The 22,200-nt window shown below is 36.4% G+C and overlaps 1 protein-coding gene across 10 annotated transcripts; it reads left to right on the top strand.

The window, feature by feature from the left end:
- Positions 1-716: 716 nt before the first annotated feature.
- On the top strand, positions 717-21,954 carry LOC119076025 (extended synaptotagmin-2). Of its 10 annotated transcripts, none has more exons than XM_037182633.1 (13): positions 732-905; positions 1,452-1,521; positions 6,135-6,483; positions 6,549-6,590; positions 6,652-7,203; positions 7,264-7,434; positions 13,809-13,906; positions 17,481-17,529; positions 17,589-17,678; positions 17,741-17,827; positions 17,892-18,595; positions 18,704-18,944; positions 19,001-21,954. In XM_037182633.1, the coding sequence occupies exons 2-13, from the start codon at positions 1,517-1,519 to the stop codon at positions 19,085-19,087; spliced, it is 2,475 nt and encodes an 824-aa protein (XP_037038528.1). In that variant the 5' UTR covers positions 732-905; positions 1,452-1,516; the 3' UTR covers positions 19,088-21,954. The 10 variants fall into 10 exon arrangements, with proteins under 10 accessions (XP_037038536.1, XP_037038528.1, XP_037038537.1 ...); XM_037182637.1 differs by lacking the exon at positions 13,809-13,906 and adding an exon at positions 13,312-13,397 and having other exon boundaries at positions 733-905; XM_037182635.1 differs by lacking the exon at positions 732-905 and adding an exon at positions 954-1,280.
- The last annotated feature ends 246 nt before the right edge of the window (positions 21,955-22,200 follow it).

Genomic DNA, 22,200 nt, shown 5'->3' with positions numbered 1-22,200 from the left:
ATATTCAATGGCAACAGATTGACTAACGAAATCTTTTGTCTTATACTAGTATGGCTAACAATGTCAAAACGTTACAACGGCAAGCGATTGTAACTTTTGCATAATCCATTTCAACCATATTAGGCAAGTGCAAATGTGTCTACCGTAAGGCAAATACTATCATCTGCTTGGCTCAAACTCTCCCCTGTAAGGCAAATGGCGTTCTTTGATTGGAATACCTATTCACTTTTGGCTGCACTTCCCTTAATTTACATAATTTTTGTGTCGTGTCGATGCTCTCTACCCTGTTCCCACGTAAGCTTGTAAAAAAAAAATCTGGAAAAGTTACAAGCGCACTGTGCCTGTGCTCCAAATATTTTCTATGTTCATGCTAGAAGCAGTGCTATGATTTTATTTTATCCAATCAATTTCATTTTTGTTTAGGTTTTGCTGGGCTGTTCAATACAAAAATGTTTGCTCAGCTTGTGATAGAAAAATGAACCAACTGCCACTACCCACGGATCAACTATTCTACTCACTAAAACAACATTGTTGTATAGTTATTTATATGAATGCTTTGACCCTCATCCCTCGCTATCGCAACAGGTGTCACAAGAATGTTTTGCATTTCCGAAAATTCGATCCAACAATTGCAGAACGCCATCTACGAATAAGTAGCAGAAGAAAATCGGTGCGCAGAAGTGAAACAGCTGTAGATGCGCTCCATGCTGGTATATGTCAGTTTTTATGAAAGATAAATATAAACACCACAGAAAAGTGATCGATTAGACAACAAGAACGAGTGATAAGCCAGTTGTTAAATCCTTCAAACGGCAAATTAAAACTGTAAATTTGTAGTTAAGTACTTAAGTGATAAGAGGACGTGTTTGCCGTCTAATCTTTACAATTATTATTTGAAGATAGAGGTAATTAAGTGTTTGGTGTGGTATTTTATTGTAATTTATTCTTTGGCACAGCACATGAGTCAAGACTTCCAGCAGAAATCGAAAGAATTTTTTTTCGTTGTTTTTTTTTACCATATGTGAAAAAGTGTTGTCGTTGTTGGTGAATGTGTTTGTTGTTAACAATTTTGTGTATTAAAAGAATCGATGATGTAATCGCGACGCGTGTTCTTCATTCAAATTTGCAATTAATACTCGCGAGAGGACTGAGTGTATTTTGTTGATTATAAGACAGTGCTATTCATCGGTTGTTTGGGGGAAAAACTGTGTGTGCAGTGTGAGACATTAGTCGAACAGAAAACGCGAGAATAAAATTTTTATTTATAAATCCTAGTCCGGGTTCGTAACACACATGTGACACTATGTCGATATTGTAAAATCCAAAAAGTGCACGAATTCATCTCTCGTTTGATTCACATTTTAGATTTCTATTCATTTAGTAACCAATTCGTAGAGCTTTGTGTTGATGTACAACTAGTAAACAGCTTGATTTTTACATTCATTTCGCAGCTAGAAACTCAATATACAAAAGTGTTGTATAGTGCTTTGCCGGCTCAGTTGTTGATTCATTTACGATGAGGTTTGTTATTTCATTTAAAATTACGAAAATTAAATATTTCAGGGTGTGGTTGGCTACACTTCATGGATCATTTGAATTCATATTTTAATATCTCATTTGCCTGATGTGTAATTATGACTAAGGAATGACAACATTTCATGTAGTGTTGCTAGCAGTAGTGTAACGAATTGTGGTTGTGAGCTATAATAATGAACCTCGGTGTCCCATTCGTACCCCGATTAGTGCATGATAGAGAGCAGTTAGTTTACATATTTTAACGGGTGGATAGACGTAAACGACACAAGGCTGGGGAGTGTTTTGAAATGACAATGAACTGACTTAATCCCCTTAACTAGAAATTTAATGATGAAAAATTCAAAAACTGAGAAAATTTCCATTTTCCACGGAATGGAATTCGATAATTTCGTGTATGCGTGGTAGTCCTACAGTTGTTTTTATATTTTAACATTCGAAAATAGCCGCAAGCACACCATTTCTATTATTGTCACAAACAAAATGTTTTTGCTGCAGAAAATAAATTTTTCATTTCGTTCGATAACGAAACAAAAAATTTAATTCAAATTCAACGTTCGAGCGACTAATACACCGACAGTCCCTCAATATGCATACAGTGTATTACACTGCATATTATATGCAAATATAATGGCGAGGAGAATCTGAATCTACCGCGAAAGAGATTGAATTTTTTTTAGAAAAATGTTTTTGTTATGAATTCAATTAGCTAAAGGTCATCCAACCACTTTTTCAATTGGCTCTCTTATGTAACCAGTTGACTCTTGAGAGAATTACCAAAACAAAAACTTTGTCCTTGAAAGAACATTGGTTTGTGTGGCTTTTCTAATCGAATTTCTTTTCACAAATAAAACCTGTTTTCCAAGACATTGTCTCACGCTCTGTGTTAGAAAAATAACAGCTGGTCCTCTTGTTACAGTCTGGCCTTCAACATTGGTGTCATGCATGGTTTCGTACTACTAGTTCACATTTTCCAAAACTCTGCCGACTAATTCACTACGTAGCATAATTTGAAAACAATTTTGATTTTCCTGCAAAATTTACAAATGTTTTCCATTCGATTCGGTCACAATTGCTTCGTGTTTTTATCGCCGCATAATTTGCATTTTCTTCAATTGTTGCAAATAAATTCAAACAATTTAAATAATTTGACATTGCGTTGTCGTTGATACCAGCTGTTTTCCAGTTTGTTTATACACACATTAATGTATAGTCAGACATTGATACGTGCTCAATACGCTGATGAGTATAATAGTTGACTGAAGGGTAATGAGTACACAATCAAAAGAAAGCTTTAGCGATGGAACAGGTAATCAATTCTGTCGTTGGGACTATAGGTGTGGGTAGGTTTTAAATTGGAAAGGTCAAAAAATTTCAATCTCAATTTTTCCATCTTCTAATTTGCTTCCATCTTGCTGGAAGAGAAGAGATATGGGTTGGTAAATATGGATCTACTGCAAGAGTAGTTTTTTCATCCTTTTAGCTTTGTGAAGTTAACATCTTATAGCGAAACTGAAAACAAATTCAGAGGGTTTTTTAGCGTTACAATTTGGCAACGGGCTGAGGATACATACACAATGCTCAGGGACGAGGACAACAACGAATAAATAATCAAAAACTCCTTTTCATATTATAATTTGGACGTCATCTGAGACATTAAAACAAAATTGCTTTAGTCTTTATTGTTGATTGAAGATCCTGTGTAGATCAAACGTTGCGTCCTTAACCAGGACGTTTAGGATTACTGAAAATACCCCCAGCTGAAATGCCTACAGACAAATTGCTAAAAAATCAGAAAAAATCAAAACAAACAGAGAAACCGATTCTCTTCCCTCCCACAGTTCACGTTAAGTGAATTTTGAGACAGAATTGCTGTTTCGACCTCAGGTGCTGACATCGGTCACTGGCCAGTGTGGTCTGACCATCTTCAGTTGCTATGTCAACACCCTTCACAAGACAGCATAAGACCAAAAAAAAAACTTTAGACTATGCCAATCATATTTAACCAATGATGCCATTTTAAAGGTCCTCAATAGTTGTGACTTTATCACTATTTTATTTCACCGGAATCATGCACACATTCAAATAAAAGCATTTCCGCCAAAAAAATCATTTTTTAAATTAACGGACAAAAAATTTCAGTTTTGTGGTGTCACTTACGACTATCTTCACAACAGACATGTCAAGAATTTTGTTTACCTGAATGGCAACATATTTTTGTATGTTTTCTTCACATTTTACCGACTGAATTAGCACGAAACGTATTGCAGGCAATTTCTAGGCACATAAAATTAAGGAATTGAACACTGAATGGCACAATTCACACCAAATTACTTTTAAAAATGAGATTTTCACAACACCCACAATGTTTGACCAAATTAATTTGTCTTTAAAATTATTTCGGAGAATTTGTACTAAATTCTGTTTAAGACACTAGCATGAGCACACTCGGAACTATGTTCTGTGCGAAATTTAAACTGAATCACTTTGTTTTACGCGAAATACTACAAATTTTCGACACAAACTTGTTTGAGATTTAAAATTTACTGTCCCGATTTGACATTTCATCAAAACAAAATTCAGTGAATCAGTCAAAACTGGATGAACTGAGTGAACAATACTACTCATACTACTGTAATTGCAAAGTGGCAAACTTAAGACCTTATGTGGAATTTGGGCGGAAAATGGCGCAAATCACATATTTCAGGAATTTATAAAGTGAAAAATCTTTCCGGTTTCAAGTTTTTTCGTCAAAAGACGAGACACGGGTATCTTTATTTTCAATTTTTAGCTGCTTTATGTAAAAAAAATTGAGAAAAAAAAAACATTTTGGCGTAGTCTATTAAGGGAAACTGCTTTTAAATCGGGGTTTTCAGTTACGCAATTTTCAGCAAAGTTCTGAAAGAACAAATTGAAAAACATCTCTGAGTTCATCTACTATTCTTCAAGTTGACTTTATATTTACAATGTTTCGAAAAAACCAAGGTTAAAGCACCCACGAAGACGGGTGGCAGCAAAATTTATCAAATTTAAAATTGTGCTGAAAGTCAACTTGAAGAATAGAAGATTTCGTCGAGCTGAAGGCTTGAAGTAATGACTCATTTTCCGAAGGGGCAGTCAGCAATAGTTGTTTACATGACGAGGGATAAAAGTTGAAAAGTAGACTTTTAGTGTGAATTTTGTTGATCCGAGGCGATGCCGACTCCAACATGCGTTGAAAACCGTACTTTTCATGTTTTAGGCACTACTTTCAACGCACCTCAGCATGAAAAATCCGTTACATAACTCGGGATAAAAATGAAAAGTCTCGTTTTCGTGTGTCTCGGCTACGCCTCACATCAACAAAATTCACACGAAAATTATCTTTATGCTTTCGAAACCTAAACTAATTTTCTTGTTTTCCCTAAAAAGTGTGTAATAAGCCACTTTACAGTCCTAGTGAAAACAAAAGCATATCAAATAATTTTCTCGTGTGTGCGGTGTGATTAACCTTATTTTCTCCTCTCAAAAGGCCATGAAAGAATGACGTTTTGTTGACGATTGGTTGAATGACATTTCTAGTGAGAAAAGTAAGAAATTTCAACTCACTCTTGTTGGCATTTCTTATTTACCTTCGGTTGAAATTTTCAAATAATCTTTCATAGACCTATGGAAATTTGGCTGACACCGCTTTCATGACGAACTAAGTGATGTAGCCTGTTCTTAGAGAGCCTTGGAATTTTAAAAAAAATCTGTAATGGGTGTTTTCATGAGTGGTTTATCCTGTTCTTTAAGAACCTAGATTCTTGAGTTTTAATACGTTTTCACAAAAAATATTTTTTGGATAATTCGCGAAAAAGTTGGAAAATTCGGGGAACTTCTAATAATATTTTAAGAAAATAATGTCGCTACTGAGAACTCTTTGAATTTTCTTCCAAAGACTTTTAGTAAAAACATTTTCCCTAATTTTACTTTAAAAAAATTGTTGGAAAAACTTGGAAAAATATATAAAAATGTTCTCCACAAATAGTCACTTCCAAACGATTTCCACATCTTATGAACAAATTCTGAATTCATAGTCATCCGAAACACTCTCATGACTCAAATCTACGCAGTAAACTTTTTAAATAAATGTTCAAACCATTCGAGCCATAGAGATTAAACCATTAACTGCTACCATAAAACATGAATGTATCGTATCATCATTAAGTCATTCATTCGCTTTTGTTTTAAGTAAATGTTGAAATTCTATTGCTAATAATTAGTACGACGAGTCATCACCCGAAATTCGCGCTAATTTAAATGAACAGTCTATGCAATTAGGAAACTCGTTTATTCATTTATTTGCCAATCCAGATGAGCTAACATGTTTTGTAAACAACAAAAAGGTGTTTGTTAGCTAGCCGGTAGATAAGCCATTCTAGTCAGAGGTTTATGAGCGACGTAAATGGAAAAAAGTTGTTTGTGGTGGCCATATAGATTATGGGACAATTTGTCGGTCTGTGGGAATGTCAACGGAAGGTGTTTCATTGGACATAACATCAAAATTATCATGACAAACTCTGATCAAATCTTGATCTTCCCACACTAAATCATTTCTCTCTCTCTCCATCGTTTTACAGTAGTTCCTCCGATCCCCTTCTCAATCCAGACACCATGACCGTAGCCAGCAAAGAATTGGCATCGCAGCCGGAGAATTCAAAGTCGGATGTCTCTAAGCCAGCATCCAGCGACGACAACGTATTCAGCATTGTGTATTCGGTGCTGAAGAAGGTCGCAATCGTTGGCGCCATATATTTTGTTGGCTATATGGGATGGTCGATGGCCTGGCTAATTACGCCAATAATGTTTTCCGTGACCAGAGAGCAGTGGAAGAAGTCGTCACAACTTAAACGAGATATTTCCATTTTGTCAGCCATTTCCAGTGAACGTGATGTGATTTTAGCTAAGATAACCGATCTACCTGCATGGGTAATGTGTTCATTTGAAGCAAATATGCGGTGCCAGTACGATAACACTTGGGATTTATCTTTTAGGTTTATTTTCCCGACGTGGAACGATGCGAATGGGTAAACAGGGTAAGTTTGAGAGGCGCTTGTAACTCAAACAATGGCTATACAACAAAACGTCTCTCTCCAGATCTTACATCAAGTATGGCCGAATGCCAACCATTTTGCAAAAGATCTCGTCCGAGATGTAATCGAACCGAACGTGGCCAAAGCTCTGGCCGGCTACAAACTCAACGGTTTCAAATTCGATCGAATCATTTTGGGACAAGTTCCGCCACGGATCGGCGGCATCAAAGTGTACGACAAAAATGTGGCTCGCAACGAAATCATCATGGACCTGGATTTGTCGTACACCAGCGATTGTGACATTAACTTTCAATTGGCTGGTGTGCGCGGAGGTCTGAAACATTTCCAGATCCAGGGCATGGTACGGGTCATCATGAAGCCGTTGATCGCGAAAATGCCATTGGTCGGTGGACTGCAGATTTTCTTTTTGAACAATCCGAACGTCGATTTCAATCTGGTCGGCATCGTTGATTTGCTGGACATGCCCGGATTGAGTGATATGCTACGGAAAATTATTGTGGAACAAATCGGTGCGGTGATGGTGCTGCCGAATAAATTGCCAATTACGTTGAGTGATGCTGTTGCGGCACATGATCTAAAGATGCCTGAGCCGGAGGTCTGTTGCTCATATATGGTGTCGAGCAGTCGATTCACATTTTGTGTTTGTCTTACGCAGGGAGTTCTTCGAATTCATGTGGTGGAGGCGAAGAATTTGATGAAGAAAGACATCAGTGTTCTGGGTAAGGGTAAATCAGATCCGTATGCAATTGTCACCGTTGGAGCTCAGCAATTTAAGACCCAGACAATTGACAACAATGTCAATCCGAAGTGGGACTACTGGTGTGAGGTAAAAATTTTCCGTTTTTCGTCCGTTTTTTTGTTTTGTTTCGTGTTGAGTGTTTTCCGTTTCATCTTCTTCTACTTCTTCCTTTGTTTCTTCACCTCCCGTTTCTTTAATTTTTTTTTGTTTGTTTCTTTTTGGTTCTTTTGATTTGTTTTTCGTTATGAAATTGACTCACAATTATACGTAACAAAAGTCCCCGCGCCGATGACTAAACTCCCAAACAGATAAGTAGATGACTAACGGAGAAAAATTGTCCGCAACGTTCCAGTTTTGAGTTTTGGTTTGAGCTTCAGAACGATTTTCATTTTGTTTTTGGTTTCGAACTCAATTTGGGTAAATGCATGTTGCATTCGAGTGAATTTCTCTCTTTTTTGGTCGTGTTTCAGTTTTCATTTTCTTTTCGTTTTTAGATGGGAAATGTTTCGTTGACGTAAGTGCTTCACGTTCTTCAGTGTAAATGTTTCTTTTTTAGTCCATTCTCTTCGAATGATTTTATCGATTAGCTTCTCTTCCCTTTACTCGATTCTATCAAAAATCTCAATGGAAACTTCATTCATTTCGATAAAATTTTAAGAACAACGTACCCTTTGCATATTTTGGCTGAGGCCTACATTTAGGCGGAAATATATTCGTTTTTCGATGATTTCTCTGAACGAAAATCTTTTTTTGAAAAAAGAGAACCATTCAAGCACGCAAAAATGAGCTACTTTTAAAGGAAAAATTGGATTGTTGGTGATAACTTGTCCAAATTGCAGATTCTGCACAGGTTTCTTCAAAAAAAGATTTTGGTTCAGAGAAATCATCAAAAAACGAATATATTTCCGCCTAAATGCAGGCTACAAATTTGCGAAAGGTTCATTACATCTTAGACTGACCACCTCACAGCACATTTGGTCACTCATTAGGCTACGATTCAAAACCTATGCCAAATGGCCGATGCAAAAAACATTTGTTATACGACTTCTATTTTTGAACCCTTGAAGCGGCCTAACGAGGATAGCCCTAGTTGCTAGTGCATATCTCAGCCATCACACATAAATTTTGAATTTGTGTCAAAATGAAGGTATTCACGGGTAAGTGCGCCTTCTATTTCAAAACATACCGCCAATTGAAAAATAAAATTTTAGTTAAAAGGCCTGTCGTCACAGATAAGTGCAAAATCCGAAAATTTGATTTGTCAGGTACTGCTGGCCCTTCAATAAATGTTTCACTTTTCGATTTCATTCATCATTTGGCACGAATACCGTCATTTTGCCACAAAATTGGAATTTTTACGAATTTTTACGGGAGCGATAAACACTAGGGCTCGTTATGGCCATTCTAGGGCACAAAACGAAAAGTCATAGAACAAATGTTTTTCGAGAAATGTAACAACGTGACATACGTTTTGAACCGTGGTCTTTTATGAGAGACTTAAAGTGCTGTGAGGAGCCCACCTATCTGTAATCCCAGTTTTTATATTTATTTTCGTCTTCTTTCTATGTAATGTATCCACGTCAGATTCCTACTTGAATACGTTTGTTGTTTCGGTGTTGTGTTTGTCGCTACACTCTTCAGATCTTCTACCAACCTATCTTAGTTCCCAACCGACAAATTCACTCGGTTTATCCACACTTTCACGAACCATCACAATTCATTTTCGAAATTGATTCCACTTCATTTTGTTCCAATTAAATCGAATGAAAATCCACAAATTTCAGTTACACAAACGGATTCGCCGTTTCGTTCCACTTGATTCCATGTTATGAACGTGTTGACGTGTTTGAATCGCTCAAAACAAATTATGTGTGGAACTGGAACATAGTCGAGGGGTCAAATGTCTCTTCAAAGCCTCGTTTGACAAATTTTCTTTTTGCATTTTAAAAAAAATATTTTTCTGGAAAAAATTTCAAGAAAATTCGTATACAAGAATAGACCGGCTAAAGCCTGGTGAGGTCTTTTTTCTAATTTCTGTTTGGAACTACCCACTACCAACTATTTGACCTACCAAAACTACCACATTTTCGAATTGCAATGTTAACTGTAAACTATCGGTTATCAGATAACAGATAATTATTATTTGCCTGGTGTTGATATGCTCATGGTGGCTTTGCAATTTTGAATGTCAATCCATCTCGCAACTACCAACTACCAAAGCTACCGACTACCAAATTTCCGATTTATAAATAGCCGAGCATGTAGAATAATTTCGTCAGTCGGTGCGTAGTTCTCGAATAGTAAACATCTCTTCCCCAAAAATTACGTTTGGTAGTCAATTATAGCCTTGGTACTCCAACTACCAAAAACCAAATTTTCGAATTGCAATGTTAACTGTGAGCTATCGGTGATCAGATAACAAATAATTATTATTTGCCTGGTGTCGATATGCTCATGGTGGCTTTGCAATTTTGAATGTTAATCCAGCTCGCAACTACCAACTACCAAAGCTACCGACTACCAAATTTTCGATTTATAAATAGCCGAGCATGTAGAATAATTTCGTCAGTCGGTGCGTAGTTCTCGAATAGTAAACATCTCTTCCCCAAAAATTACGTTTGGTAGTCAATTATAGCCTTGGTACTCCAACTACCAAAAACCAAATTTTCGAATTGCAATGTTAACTGTGAGCTATCGGTGATCAGATAACAAATAATTATTATTTGCCTGGTGTCGAAACTACCAACCACCAAAAATACCAACTACCGACTGAGAGCTACCAAAACTACCAAATTTGTGGAACAGACAGACAGACGGACAGACAGACAGACAAACCGGCCATAATAGGGTATTTTTTCTAGAAGAAAAAAGACCTAAAAAATCAAGAAAAAGCTCCTAAAGAAGCCCTGCCGTTGCGTGTATACAATTTGCACGTTGAGACAGCTTAGTTTCCGTAGTAAAAGCGAACGTAACCATTCAACATACAAATTAACGTCTCAATGTTAATTTCCTTATTTTGATCGCAGATTCGATTGCGTGTATTGTTCGACCACAAGTTCGATTTCATTGCGAACGTGCCCGAAATTAGTAATTTCAAGCTTTGTTCTGCTGAAAAGAAATGGAATTTTTATTTAGATTTCTGAGAGATTTTAATTATTTCTGTTTCGTTTCTATTAACGTGTGCCAGCGAATGCCAGCGTAAAATTTGTTCTATTTGTTTCCATTTTCGTTGCATAATCGTCACAATTTGGAACGAACGTTTTATTGGATATTGTTGTAGCGTCTATTTTCTATCCTATAAAACTCCAAACATTCCACAATATATGGTACACATTTCGATGCATTTTGTTTTAATCACTTAAAATTTAGAATAGGCAATTTATTACCGCGCGTTGTCGTGCTGTATCTTATCAGTTATTACTATATCGCTTCATTTTCTGCAAAAAAAGCTTTTTTTTGACATTACGAACCATGTTACTGACTGCGCTTTATTTTGACAAAAAGACAATCATTTCTGGTGTCCACGTTCATATATGTTTCTTGGAGGAAGATAAAGCGTTCTAAGACAATTGCTTGATCAAATAATATAGTTCATGAACGTGAGCTTCGTTCCACTTTACTTTTTTTCAATTCTCACTTATGGACTTCCATCTAATAAGTCGAGTCACAAAATAAAATTTATTTATTTTTGTATCGGACTCAAAGATTCCTTGGCCACCTTCTGAACTGATTTTGAAATTTTAAATGATCACAGACAATGCTCGGAACAGGTCGGCTTTGAACCGACCTGAATCTGAAATATCCATGCGATTTTTCAGGCGGTACCTAAAATCTTAAATTCTGGTTCAGGTTTAAATCCTGTAGACCTGAACTGAATCAGATCGACTTAGATCAGATCGTAGCAGTAATCAGGGCCGGGATGGTTACTAGGGGGGTCCAAAAAATTAAAGTATCGAGGAAGTTGTCGGACCCCGAGGAAAACAAACCTTTATGGCCTCCTGATAAAAATTGTATATGGGGCCGATGCGATCCGAGTTGGTTTATGGGTAGCTCAAGGACGAAAAATGTGAAAAAACGCTGTGATTTTCCATACATTTTTTCCATTACTTTCTATGGAAAAAAATTTTTAGCGACAATATCAAACTTTTTTGGTCCAGACAACTTAGATTAGATGCAATAACAACAAAAATGCGTTGTTTTCATTTTTTGGAATTTTTATATCGTCTGGGCACACCTAACAATATTGATATATACAAAAATCGACAGATAATTTCCAAGTAATACAAAGTCAGGCGAAGTCACTCTTTAAATTAAGTGTTAGGTGTCGTTGTAAAGGTAATGACAGTGGCTTTCTAACGAGCCCACACACAATAAGTTTCAAGTTGGTGTCTTGACGTAACAGTCATTTGAAAATTGTCTGAGTTCACGACCCTGACATTTTTGCACCAAAATCGATTTCTATATAGCTTCAAAAAATTGTTTTCGAAAAAATTTCTTTTTGCGATGAAAGCTTATGCCATAAGCTCTCGTTAGATATGAATATATCCGATGTACATCCCATAAATGTTTTGGAAGAACCCAAAGACTGGGTCAACAGATTGGGAAACTTTGACTGACTTGGGAGATGCGAATGCACTTACAAATCATTAAATCGGTCTCTTTGGATTATTCTGAAGTGAAATAATCCAACTCACCTTAAGAAGTGACCTCAGCATCTGTTAGTTACGTTCAATTTTTCATTAACCCTCATTTTCGTGGTTTTTCACATATTTCGTCCTTGAGCGGCCCATAAATCGTCTCGGATCACATCGGCCCCATATACATTTTTTATCAGTGGGTCATGAAGGTTCGTTTTCCTCGGGGTCCGCCAACTTTCTCGAAACCTTTATTTTCCCATACGATTCTGGACCCCCCTAATGGTTACTCAAAAGTCCTTCGGGCGATGAATGACGCAAATCTAAAAAAGGGCCTTTCGTTCATTCAAAAAATTGAAAAGCCCTTCCCCGTAGGGCGAATTTAAGCCTGGCAGTAATCGCTGGTAAAATCTAGGTAAAAACTAGGTTAGACTTTCGGAAAGCTTCTTAAAAAGAAGCGGAGACCCAGATCAGAGATCTTTTGTACTAGAACTTACTTGTCTAGCAGGGAAATTTCGCGGTTTTGAAGAAGAAGTCGTGAAGGCGTTTGTCATCCAAATATGTTAAATCATATAGCTCATAATGCAAAAGGTGCAAAGTCTGAGATTGGCGGACAATCCCCCAGAATGTGTACACCAGTATTAGAGTCCCAGACCACAAGAACCGATACGGTCATTACGGTCACTACTAATGACTCATTAGACAGATCTATTCTGTGGAGATCTAGCTAAAGTCTCTGTAATGAAATCCAGCTAAGTAAATCAAGAACCGACCGTCTGGAAAAGGATAATAGCAACTCAAACGTCATTGCGGTTAGAGGACACTGAATTGTGGGTGGACGTCATTTATGCATGTCTCCTTTGACACCTTCGATTCCGCAAGAAGGCTGAGAGCTTTTGTCGACCTGATGACTTGGAATTGATAAATTTGAAGTATATTTCTATCTATGTTTTAATGACCTGAACATTTTATGTCGAAAAATAAACAAAGTCGTTGCTGGATCAAAAATGCAAATCTTCAAGCGTTCCATCAAATTTCTCTTAGAGTTTTTCTGTAGACTTTGATTTTAAATTCATAAATTTGTCTCGTAGATTTGAACAACTTTCCTGTCTACTCTCTACTGTACACCCTCTACACACATATAGCCACACTATGTTCACAAACTATTTTATTTTCCTATTGATTTTCTTCACATTTACCAACCACTATTTTATGTCACTTTCCTTCTTCTTTATCTTAAACAATTCTAACTTTTGGTTACGAAAGTAAAATGAAATTTATTTGTCATGATTTTGTCATAAAAACAAAAACCAAAAAAAAACATCATCAGGCTGTAGTATTAGCTGAATCCGGACAAAACTTGAACATTCTTCTTATGGACAAAGACGATACCAGTGACGATGAAAAATTGGGAAGGTGAGAAAACGAAAAAAAAACTAGAGAAATTTGCGTAAGAGTATTTTGTTGCTCAGTTGTCATTATATATATTTAGAGTCGTGTTTTGGATCGGTGTTTGACTGTTGATAGTATTATTTTGAGAGTAAAAAAAGCGATTGATAAACTTGTGTACATTAATCAACTGACCAAAATGAAATTTTGAAGACAAAGGTAGGACAGTTTGTGCATGCAAAATTGATTGATGTGAGCATTTATATCATTTCCGTTTAATTATTGCTGTTAAATATTGTCCGTTCATTATAAATATTTGGTTTTTATTTATTATTTGCTTTATACGAACGAGAGTTTGACCATTTCAATTTGGAATTTATTTATTTTTCAAACATTTCGATCAAAACAAATTTTTACAAACGAAAAATGTTTTTAAAGGCGGAAATAAATGCAGTTATGGGACAGGAAATAACATTCGAGTTATGGGACTGGGATCCAGGTTTTCCTGGCGTTGAAAATGATGATTTCCTTGGCAGGTGGTGATGGTTTATTTGTTGGTTTAATTTGTTGTTGGTTTTGGTTTTTAATTTTGGTTGTGTTTTTAATTCGAAATTTATTTACAAACAAAACAAACGCTTTCTTATATCCAATCCAGTCAAAGGCATATTTTCAAGAAATTCTAAAATATTTAAGAATTTTCTGCAAACGAACATTTTCAAGAATTTTGATAATCTTTAAGATGGAAAGAGTTTTGAGAATTTGAAGGATTTGCAGTAATTCCAAGAATTTTTAGATATTTTCAGGAATTCCATGTATTTTAAGGGATTTTAAAAATTCTCAGGTTCTTCAAGAACTTTCAGGAATTTGAAAAATTTTTAAGAATTCCATGAAACTCGAGAATTAGAATTTTTAGTTAGAGTGATATCGCGAAATCTTCGAACAACGTGTAAGACAAGGGGTGACGGATATTATTCAGTTATAGCTCATTCGATTAGATGAACTGTTGCGAGTAAAACGCAGTATTACGTTTGGTGAACTTTATTTTGTTGTCGTCGATCAAGTTTATGAAGTAAGGGCCTGCCAAAAGAGCTTCAAAATAATTTTCTTGCGATTAGTCGTGTGAAAAATTTTTGTGAAAAAAACTTATTGTTACAGCTTTGGAGGCCTTGAAGAGACGCGTATTTTGAGTATACACACCACCAGGTCCATGTTGACCTGTTAGCGATATTAATGATTTTCGATTTTGATGAAAAAATAGGTGATCTTCTCAAGTCTCTGACCGCCAGTAGTGACACATGTCCGATACATGGTATGTTTGGTAAGATAGCCCAGTCTCTGTAGTACCATGCCATGGAAAAACATCCTTGGATAAGTTTGACTGTGCGTCCGTGACCCCTTGCCCCAAAATGTCTGATTTTGTTCGATGTCTTGGCGATATCACTCGTAATTCTAAGAATTTTCTGGAATTCCGAGAAATTTGTAAATTTTCAGTAATTTTAAGAATTTTCAACAATTCCTTAATTATGAGGAATTTCAAGAAATTTGATGAATTCCAACCATTTTCAGGAATTCCAAGAAACCTTAATATTTTGGAGAATCTCGAAAATTTTCAGAAAATCCAAAAATTATCAGGAATCCAAAGAATTTTCTGTAAATCCATGAAATTTGAGAACTTTCTGGTATTTCAAGAATTTTCCTGAATTTCAATAGTTTTCAGTAATTCCAAGAAATTTGAAAAGTTTCAATAATTCCTACAATTTCCAGTACTTCTAAAGAACTCGAGAATTTGGAGGAATTTCAACAATTTTCAATAATTCTAATTCTAAGAATTTTCAGTAATGTAATTCTTTAACGGAATTTCAAAAATTTTCAGTCATTCCAAGAATTTTCTGGAATTTGAGAAACTCTAGAGTTTTCAATAATTTCAAGAAATTCTAGAATTTCGAGGAAAGAATTCGCGAAAATATGCCCTGCATACTACTTTCGTCTAACTGTAACTTTTCCCCTTATAGTCCACCTATACTTTATTACTCTCTGCTACTGTAACCTAATTGGATTTTTAAAATTAATATTTTCGTATCTAACAAAATGAAAAATAAATAAAAAATTGTGGATGACGGCATAACCCAAATAATAATGTAGTGTACAACATCCAAGTAAAATCCGAGAGTTCAATCTTTTTTGGTTCGTTTTCTTTTTGTGTTTATTAAATGTATAAAATTAAACAAGAAACAAACCACCCGGAGATGTAATTATGGTTTACAGGCTTGCGTGGATGTGTCACATCTTACATTGCTTGGAATTAAACTGTTCGACTGGGATCGAACTGGAGAGCACGACCCGCTTGGAAGGTTTGCTTAAATACTAATTTTATTAATGAAATTGAAACCATCACTTGAAACATTATTTTCGAACATTTTTATCTCGTAATTACGATCCCACCAAAGTAAAATAATTTATTTTTTAGAAAGAGTTTAGTAAAGTGTTGTGGACTATGATGCATCCGATTTCATAACAAACAATATGTTGATTGCAAAGCCAGACTTTCAGTTGCTTTTGTTGAGTTTCAATTATTATTATTTTCGGCAGAGAACGATAACAGCGTCTACTGTATATGACCAATGACCTAAACATCATACGGATGTTATATCCGGCACATCGTTTTTATATGTTTTGTAATTGTAGGCACCACGCTTAAACAAACATTTTCGCTTACTACGACAGAAATTGAGTTCTCACACTGCTATGGCTTCGTTGTTATTGCAATGTTTTCAGAACAAACAAGAAATCAATTCTTGCCTCGAGCGAAAATATTCTGGGACTTGTAGAATCGACAGTTTCAGATTTACCTGTGATGTTGAACTTCGAGTCGTTACTGCGCTCTAAAACCAGACCAGATTAAACAGAATTTTGTCTGGGATACTCGCGAAATTACTGTGATTGCTTGTGTACGTTGTGCTTGCTTTCCCGGGCCAAAAATTCTTTTTTTTTACCTCCTTGGTATCGGTACAACGGAGGTAATATCAGTGGTATTAGTACGAGTTACTGATGAAAAACGTGCGACGAAATCTCATTGAAAGGTTTAAGGCCAACGCATACTAGCATCTAGTGTCAGTTGGGAATGTGATATTTCTATAATTAAAACCGGTTTTAACCGATTTTAGCTGATTTAAACAATGGAAATATCGTATTCCCGATGACACTAGATGCTGATGTGTGTTGGCCCTTACGCGAATATCTAAACGAATGAGGTGCAGAAAATAGCGGAGAACTAATAATAGAGACGGAAAAGGCTGCGGAAGCAACGCCATCTGTTATCATCTCTCAGAATGGAAGTTGTTTTGCACATAATGGAAGATTATGATCGTGCCAATCAGGTGAAGAAGTATGTTGGAAATCGGTTCCAAGAAAACGCGCATTACTTACGGTGCATGTTTTGCACTTTCCCAACCTGCAGGGATCCCAGTAAAATAGTTTTTTAAAAAATCGAAAAACGGTAACTACGTCGCATGTCCGTTTTTTTTGTAAGCAGGTTATGGCCCGAAATTTGACGTCACTGTTAAATCTGAGCGTCCTTATTGTAGAAGTCTGATAAATATGGCACCAACTCGTTCAGCATTCTTTCAGTTTCTTTTCGTAACGTGGAACAAACGACAAATTATGACGGTTAAGGTCCATGTAAATATACAGCAAACATCACTTTGTATTGGTTGAAAAATCCACCTTCCCAACATTTCCACATCCACGTCTCCCTAATACATCCCGCCTAACAGTTTTTGCCTGTGCAAGTTTTAATCGACTACTCAGTAGGAATTGCAGTAATTTTTGACGTAGATGTGTAAAAATATTAGTTACGTAGACACGATCGGTTCTATTTCGATCGTTCGGTGTGCGGATTATATTTTTTGCTGACACCCATACTACTAGCCATTGATCTCATAGATTTGATTTTAATGCTTCAATCCCCGTAACATGCTTTTTTGAACTTGTCCTGTTAAGTATTTGCGCTTAAAGTTTTGTCGACGTTTTGCCGGATTATCAATTTGAATTGGAACTGTAGCGCTTCCAGTTTGGTCTGGTTATTCTTTTAAATTTTGCACTCACTTTCAGAGCAACCATCGAAATAAGCAATGCGGTGAAAAGGGGATTGGTTGACACGGTAAGTGAATGCGACCGAAAGGCATTCGATGAGACTAAATTCAATTTTTTGTTTCAAAGTGGTTAACCCTTGAAGACGCTAAGCACGGCATGGTTCACATTCGTTTGACTTGGATGAACTTGACGGCAAATCCAAATGATTTGCAGAGTGTAAGTGTTGTGTACATGCTGAACGAATTGTTTTTAAGCTGACCGGAGAATATATGTTCCAGGCACTAGAAGAAACTCAATTGCTACGAGTCAGCAGCATGAGTACGGCTCTCTTGACCGTTTTCATTGATTCAGCAACGCATTTGCCCGTGAGTCACTTGCACAACCATAACAAAACCAAAAAAAAAAATCGAATTTTTCTTGGTCTTTTAGCTCGCCCGACCACAAAGCAAGCCCGATCCGTACATGGTATTAAGTGTCGGAAAGCAAACCCAGCAAACGCCAGTTCAAATGCGTACCGATGCTCCGATATGGGAACAAGGCTTTACGTTTTTAGTAGCCAATCCAGACAATGACACCCTGCAACTACGGATTGTCGATCAGAAAACCGATAAGGAACTGGGACGTTTCACGTACATACTGAGCGCACTGTTGGAAAAGTCCGGCATGGAGATCGTATCACAACCGTTCCAGTTGCAAAAGTCAGGCCCCGAATCCAAACTCACGATGACATTGGCTCTGAGAATTCTTAAGAAAGCACCGAACATGGAGGACGAAGCACAGACAGCCATTACGGAAAGAGGTGACACAGTCGAGGAACTGTCGCGTCAAACATCATCAAAATCCGATGTTTCGCCGGTTCCACCCTTACGGAAACAGGATTCCCGAATGTCGAATCATTCATACGGCAATGACACCGACTCGGGAGTAGCCAATGAAGAAGTTAATGTTGCACTGACGGCCTCAAAAACATCTGCATCTCCATCGCCTGATCTCAGTGAGCAAACATCCGGGCTCCTGCACCGTACACCTAGTATGACATCATCTGCTGGCATTGCCGGACGTGGACGAATTCAATTGACGTTACGATATAGTGTACAGCGTCAACGTCTTGTCGTTATCGTTCACAAAATCATGTAAGTGAGAGACGAAAGTGAAAGTCCGACAAATGTCAGAGCAGACCTTTGGCTTCCCATGACCTTGCTTTCAGTCTGCGGCGACTAATTGAATACTTTCTTCGGTAGGAATATTCCCTTAAAAGATCCATCAAGCATACCCGATCCGTATGTGAAACTGTACTTACTACCCGGTCGATCCAAGGAATCGAAACGAAAAACCATTGTGGTGAAGGACAACTGCAATCCCGTGTACGATTCCACGTACGAGTACATAATCTCTGCAGCAGAACTGATGACAACGGAATTAGAGGTCACTGTTGCCACACAGAAAGGATTCCTCAGTGGTGGCAGTCCAGTCATTGGGATGGTATGTTCGGTCGATTCAATGTTGATTTTGATTTTGCTGATTTATCGCATTTTCAGCTCAAAATTGCGCTCAACGAACCCGAGATATCGCAACAAGGACTGACGTCCTGGTATGATTTACTTCCGGAGAGTGGATTTGAATAGACGTGACAAAGTGAACGGTGGTTGTGGATGTCTTTAAACAGATGCGTCACTTACTTTACTCAATTTTGAAAAGCTTTACAAAAATTGATGTTTAATGTATGGGAACAGGTTTTCGGAGTTGTATTTGTCCTGAAATCTTTTTTTTTTTAATTCTTATTGTGGAGTTTGACTCTGTTTTGACTGGCTTTTAATTTTCGAAAATTCTTTACATTTCGATCAAACTATACACAGAACTTGATATTGAATTTAGGAACTTGCGAGCGGCTTGCATTTAAGCTATGCTCTAGCAACGCATATAAAATTACGTCCATAACGTTGAATCTCTACTAAGTAATATAGTTTAGCCTTAAGTTTGAATATATTGTTTGTTAACTACACTGTGGCGTTGCATTTATGCACTGTGTTCAATGAATTATACTTTTGATGTTTAACCTTTCGCATACGGCCCGCTTATCTTATGAATAACGACAGCTATGACGACAATAAAGTGTTAAAGAGAGATTTCGGACTAGTTTACTTCAACTGATCTTGGAGTCACGCGTCAACATGAGAGAAATCGCAGTACAGATTCGAACTGAGCTTTGCTCTCAGTTGCTTCTATTTCACTCATAAAGTTTTGACAGCTGACTTCGAGACCAATTAAATTAACTGGTCTTCGCTCTCCTTTAACACTCAGTGGACTAAGCGTTTTTCCTGACAACATTAATCAAGGAATACAATGTTAGCGGAAGAATATTCCGGATCAGTTAAACATTACTGGTCTCGATGTCAATAATGTCAAAATTACAGAATATACAAAATTCGTTGCCTTTGAGGCCAGTTAAATTTAATTGATCTCGTGGTCAGCTGTCAAAAATTCATGAATGAAATAGAAAAATTGGAAGCTCAGCTCAGTTTAAATTCGCATTTTCAATTCCTCTCATTTTGATGTGTGACCCACAGAATATTGATAATTAACTGGTCACACATCGCTCTAAACACCATCTTTAACCCCTAGATCAGTTAAATTTGAGTGGTCTTCGCTCTCATTTAACACTCTATACATAGACTGTAATGATGTGACAGAATGTAATTCGGATCAGTTATTTTCACTTGTCTTAAGGGATGTGTTAAAATTTATAGGAAAATATTCCATGACAAGTAACCTCAATGCAAGTTACAATTAACTGGTTCGCTGTATTTGAACTTTAATCATAACAGTCTACAAACTAGACTCATGTCAAATTGAATCAATTAATAGATGATGTATATTGACAATACTTCCACATAAGATCGAAAGAAAGTGAAAGATTCGATATTAGTCATAGGCTCTCCGTCTGTGAAAGGTTTTAAAATGTTGTCGAAATTCCAATTTTTTCATTGAAATTAATTTTACGCAATTTTTATCGCACAAACTAAACGAGAAATGTTTTTTTTAGTTTGAATTAAGCGCAGCACAGCAGACATATAGCAAGGTTATTTCCTATACCAACCTTTCTTCCTGCGAGATATTTCATGCGAATTTCAAATTATTTGAGAAACAATTTTCTCTCTTATCAAGGTAATTCGCGACTGCCTTAAATAAGTGGTTGATTTTTAAGTGTTTTTCTAACTAAGAGAGGGCGCTGATGCTAAAGTTTAGGATAAAATACCCGAACGTTCACAGCGCTTTTCGGTGGAATGAAGAAAGGATCTCGTCACCTATTCGTTGGCCATGTCGTTGCATCTTTTATTTATTAGCGACATTTCCAGGCTTCATCTCAATCCGTTCATACTTCATAATAAAATCAAATTTGGTGAGCCTTGCCAGCCATGCCTAACCAGTTGAAAATTTTATTTTGAAATGTCATTCTTCATCGTCGTCAGTGCACGGAATTTCATTTTGAGTGAATTGGTAGATGAACAAATGCACCAAAAAAATAAATCTCAATGCTTCCTCGTAAGTGAGGCCGACCACAGATGACCTTGCGTTTCTTTTGTGCAAATAGATGACTTGTTTTCGTAACCCTCCAAATTTGAGACTTGTCAATTCACTATTGATGCTAGCAGTGCTATGGGCAGGCACAATTCTGGGTTAGTTCACTCTTTCACTTTATTTTTAAATGACAACGCACTTACGAGTTCAATTTAAATTAAAGAATTTTTGAGGAGTTTCGGCAATTTGAAAATCAAATTCCGAATAATAAGCCCTATCATGTGCGGCATCAATATCTTCAAATTGACATTAATTTGGTTTTGATATCATGAAATCTGACTGAGACCTACACTTAAAATTTTACGGAACAATCGTTACATTTCCTGGTAAAAGCTCATTTTGCAAAATGTCACCGTTTTCCACTTGGCAGTGTGAGTCTTCCACGTCCTCTTGTTACTTTTAAATATTCCCAGCGAAAAGGACTTAGGAAAAAAAGTCCTTTGGAAATTTGATCAGATTAAATTCGCTCGTAAATTGGTATATTTTACGTTCAAGCGAACGAAATAAGCGGCTTATAGTCTCATGATGTTCAACGTTAGTTAAAATTTAGTTTTTTTAATCACCTACAACATATTTATAAAATTGCGTAACATTTAATTTGCTCCAATAAACTATAATCAGGCATTTAAGTTTTAAATATATTTTTTTTTGTATAATAATCCGCATCAATGAATATTTTTGCTGTTAATAGAGTGTAAATTAATGATCGGTTTTGTTAATATTAAATGAGAAATTTTTTAATTTTATTGTTAAACAGAATACTTATAATAATGAAATATATTTACATGGAACGAAATTCAAAAGCTCTTCAAAAGATTATTATTGTGTAACACTGTGCTGCCTTCTAAAACTGTGTAATGTATAACAGAAACGATAAATTCTTTATATTAAATTAAAGGACATTTTCGCCAAAGAAAAATTGTTTCTCTTCTCGAAAACCGTTGGAAGACATTGGACCAACGGCACCCACCACTTCTACGAGAAATCAAACTCTTTGATTCCGTAGATTTCCTTCGATTGTATTGAAACACAGAGCAGCTTAATTACGAACTGAATTGTATTAAGTGATAAAACAGAATGAAAAATGGACGAGAAAATTTAGTTTCCAGGCTTACTAAAGTTTAAACATCGAACACTAGATTAGTGTAAATTACCTAAT

Source organism: Bradysia coprophila, unplaced genomic scaffold, assembly GCF_014529535.1.
Source record: "Bradysia coprophila strain Holo2 unplaced genomic scaffold, BU_Bcop_v1 contig_232, whole genome shotgun sequence".
Classification (NCBI taxonomy): Eukaryota; Metazoa; Arthropoda; class Insecta; order Diptera; family Sciaridae; genus Bradysia; species Bradysia coprophila.
This window is presented reverse-complemented; position numbering and strand designations above follow the sequence as displayed.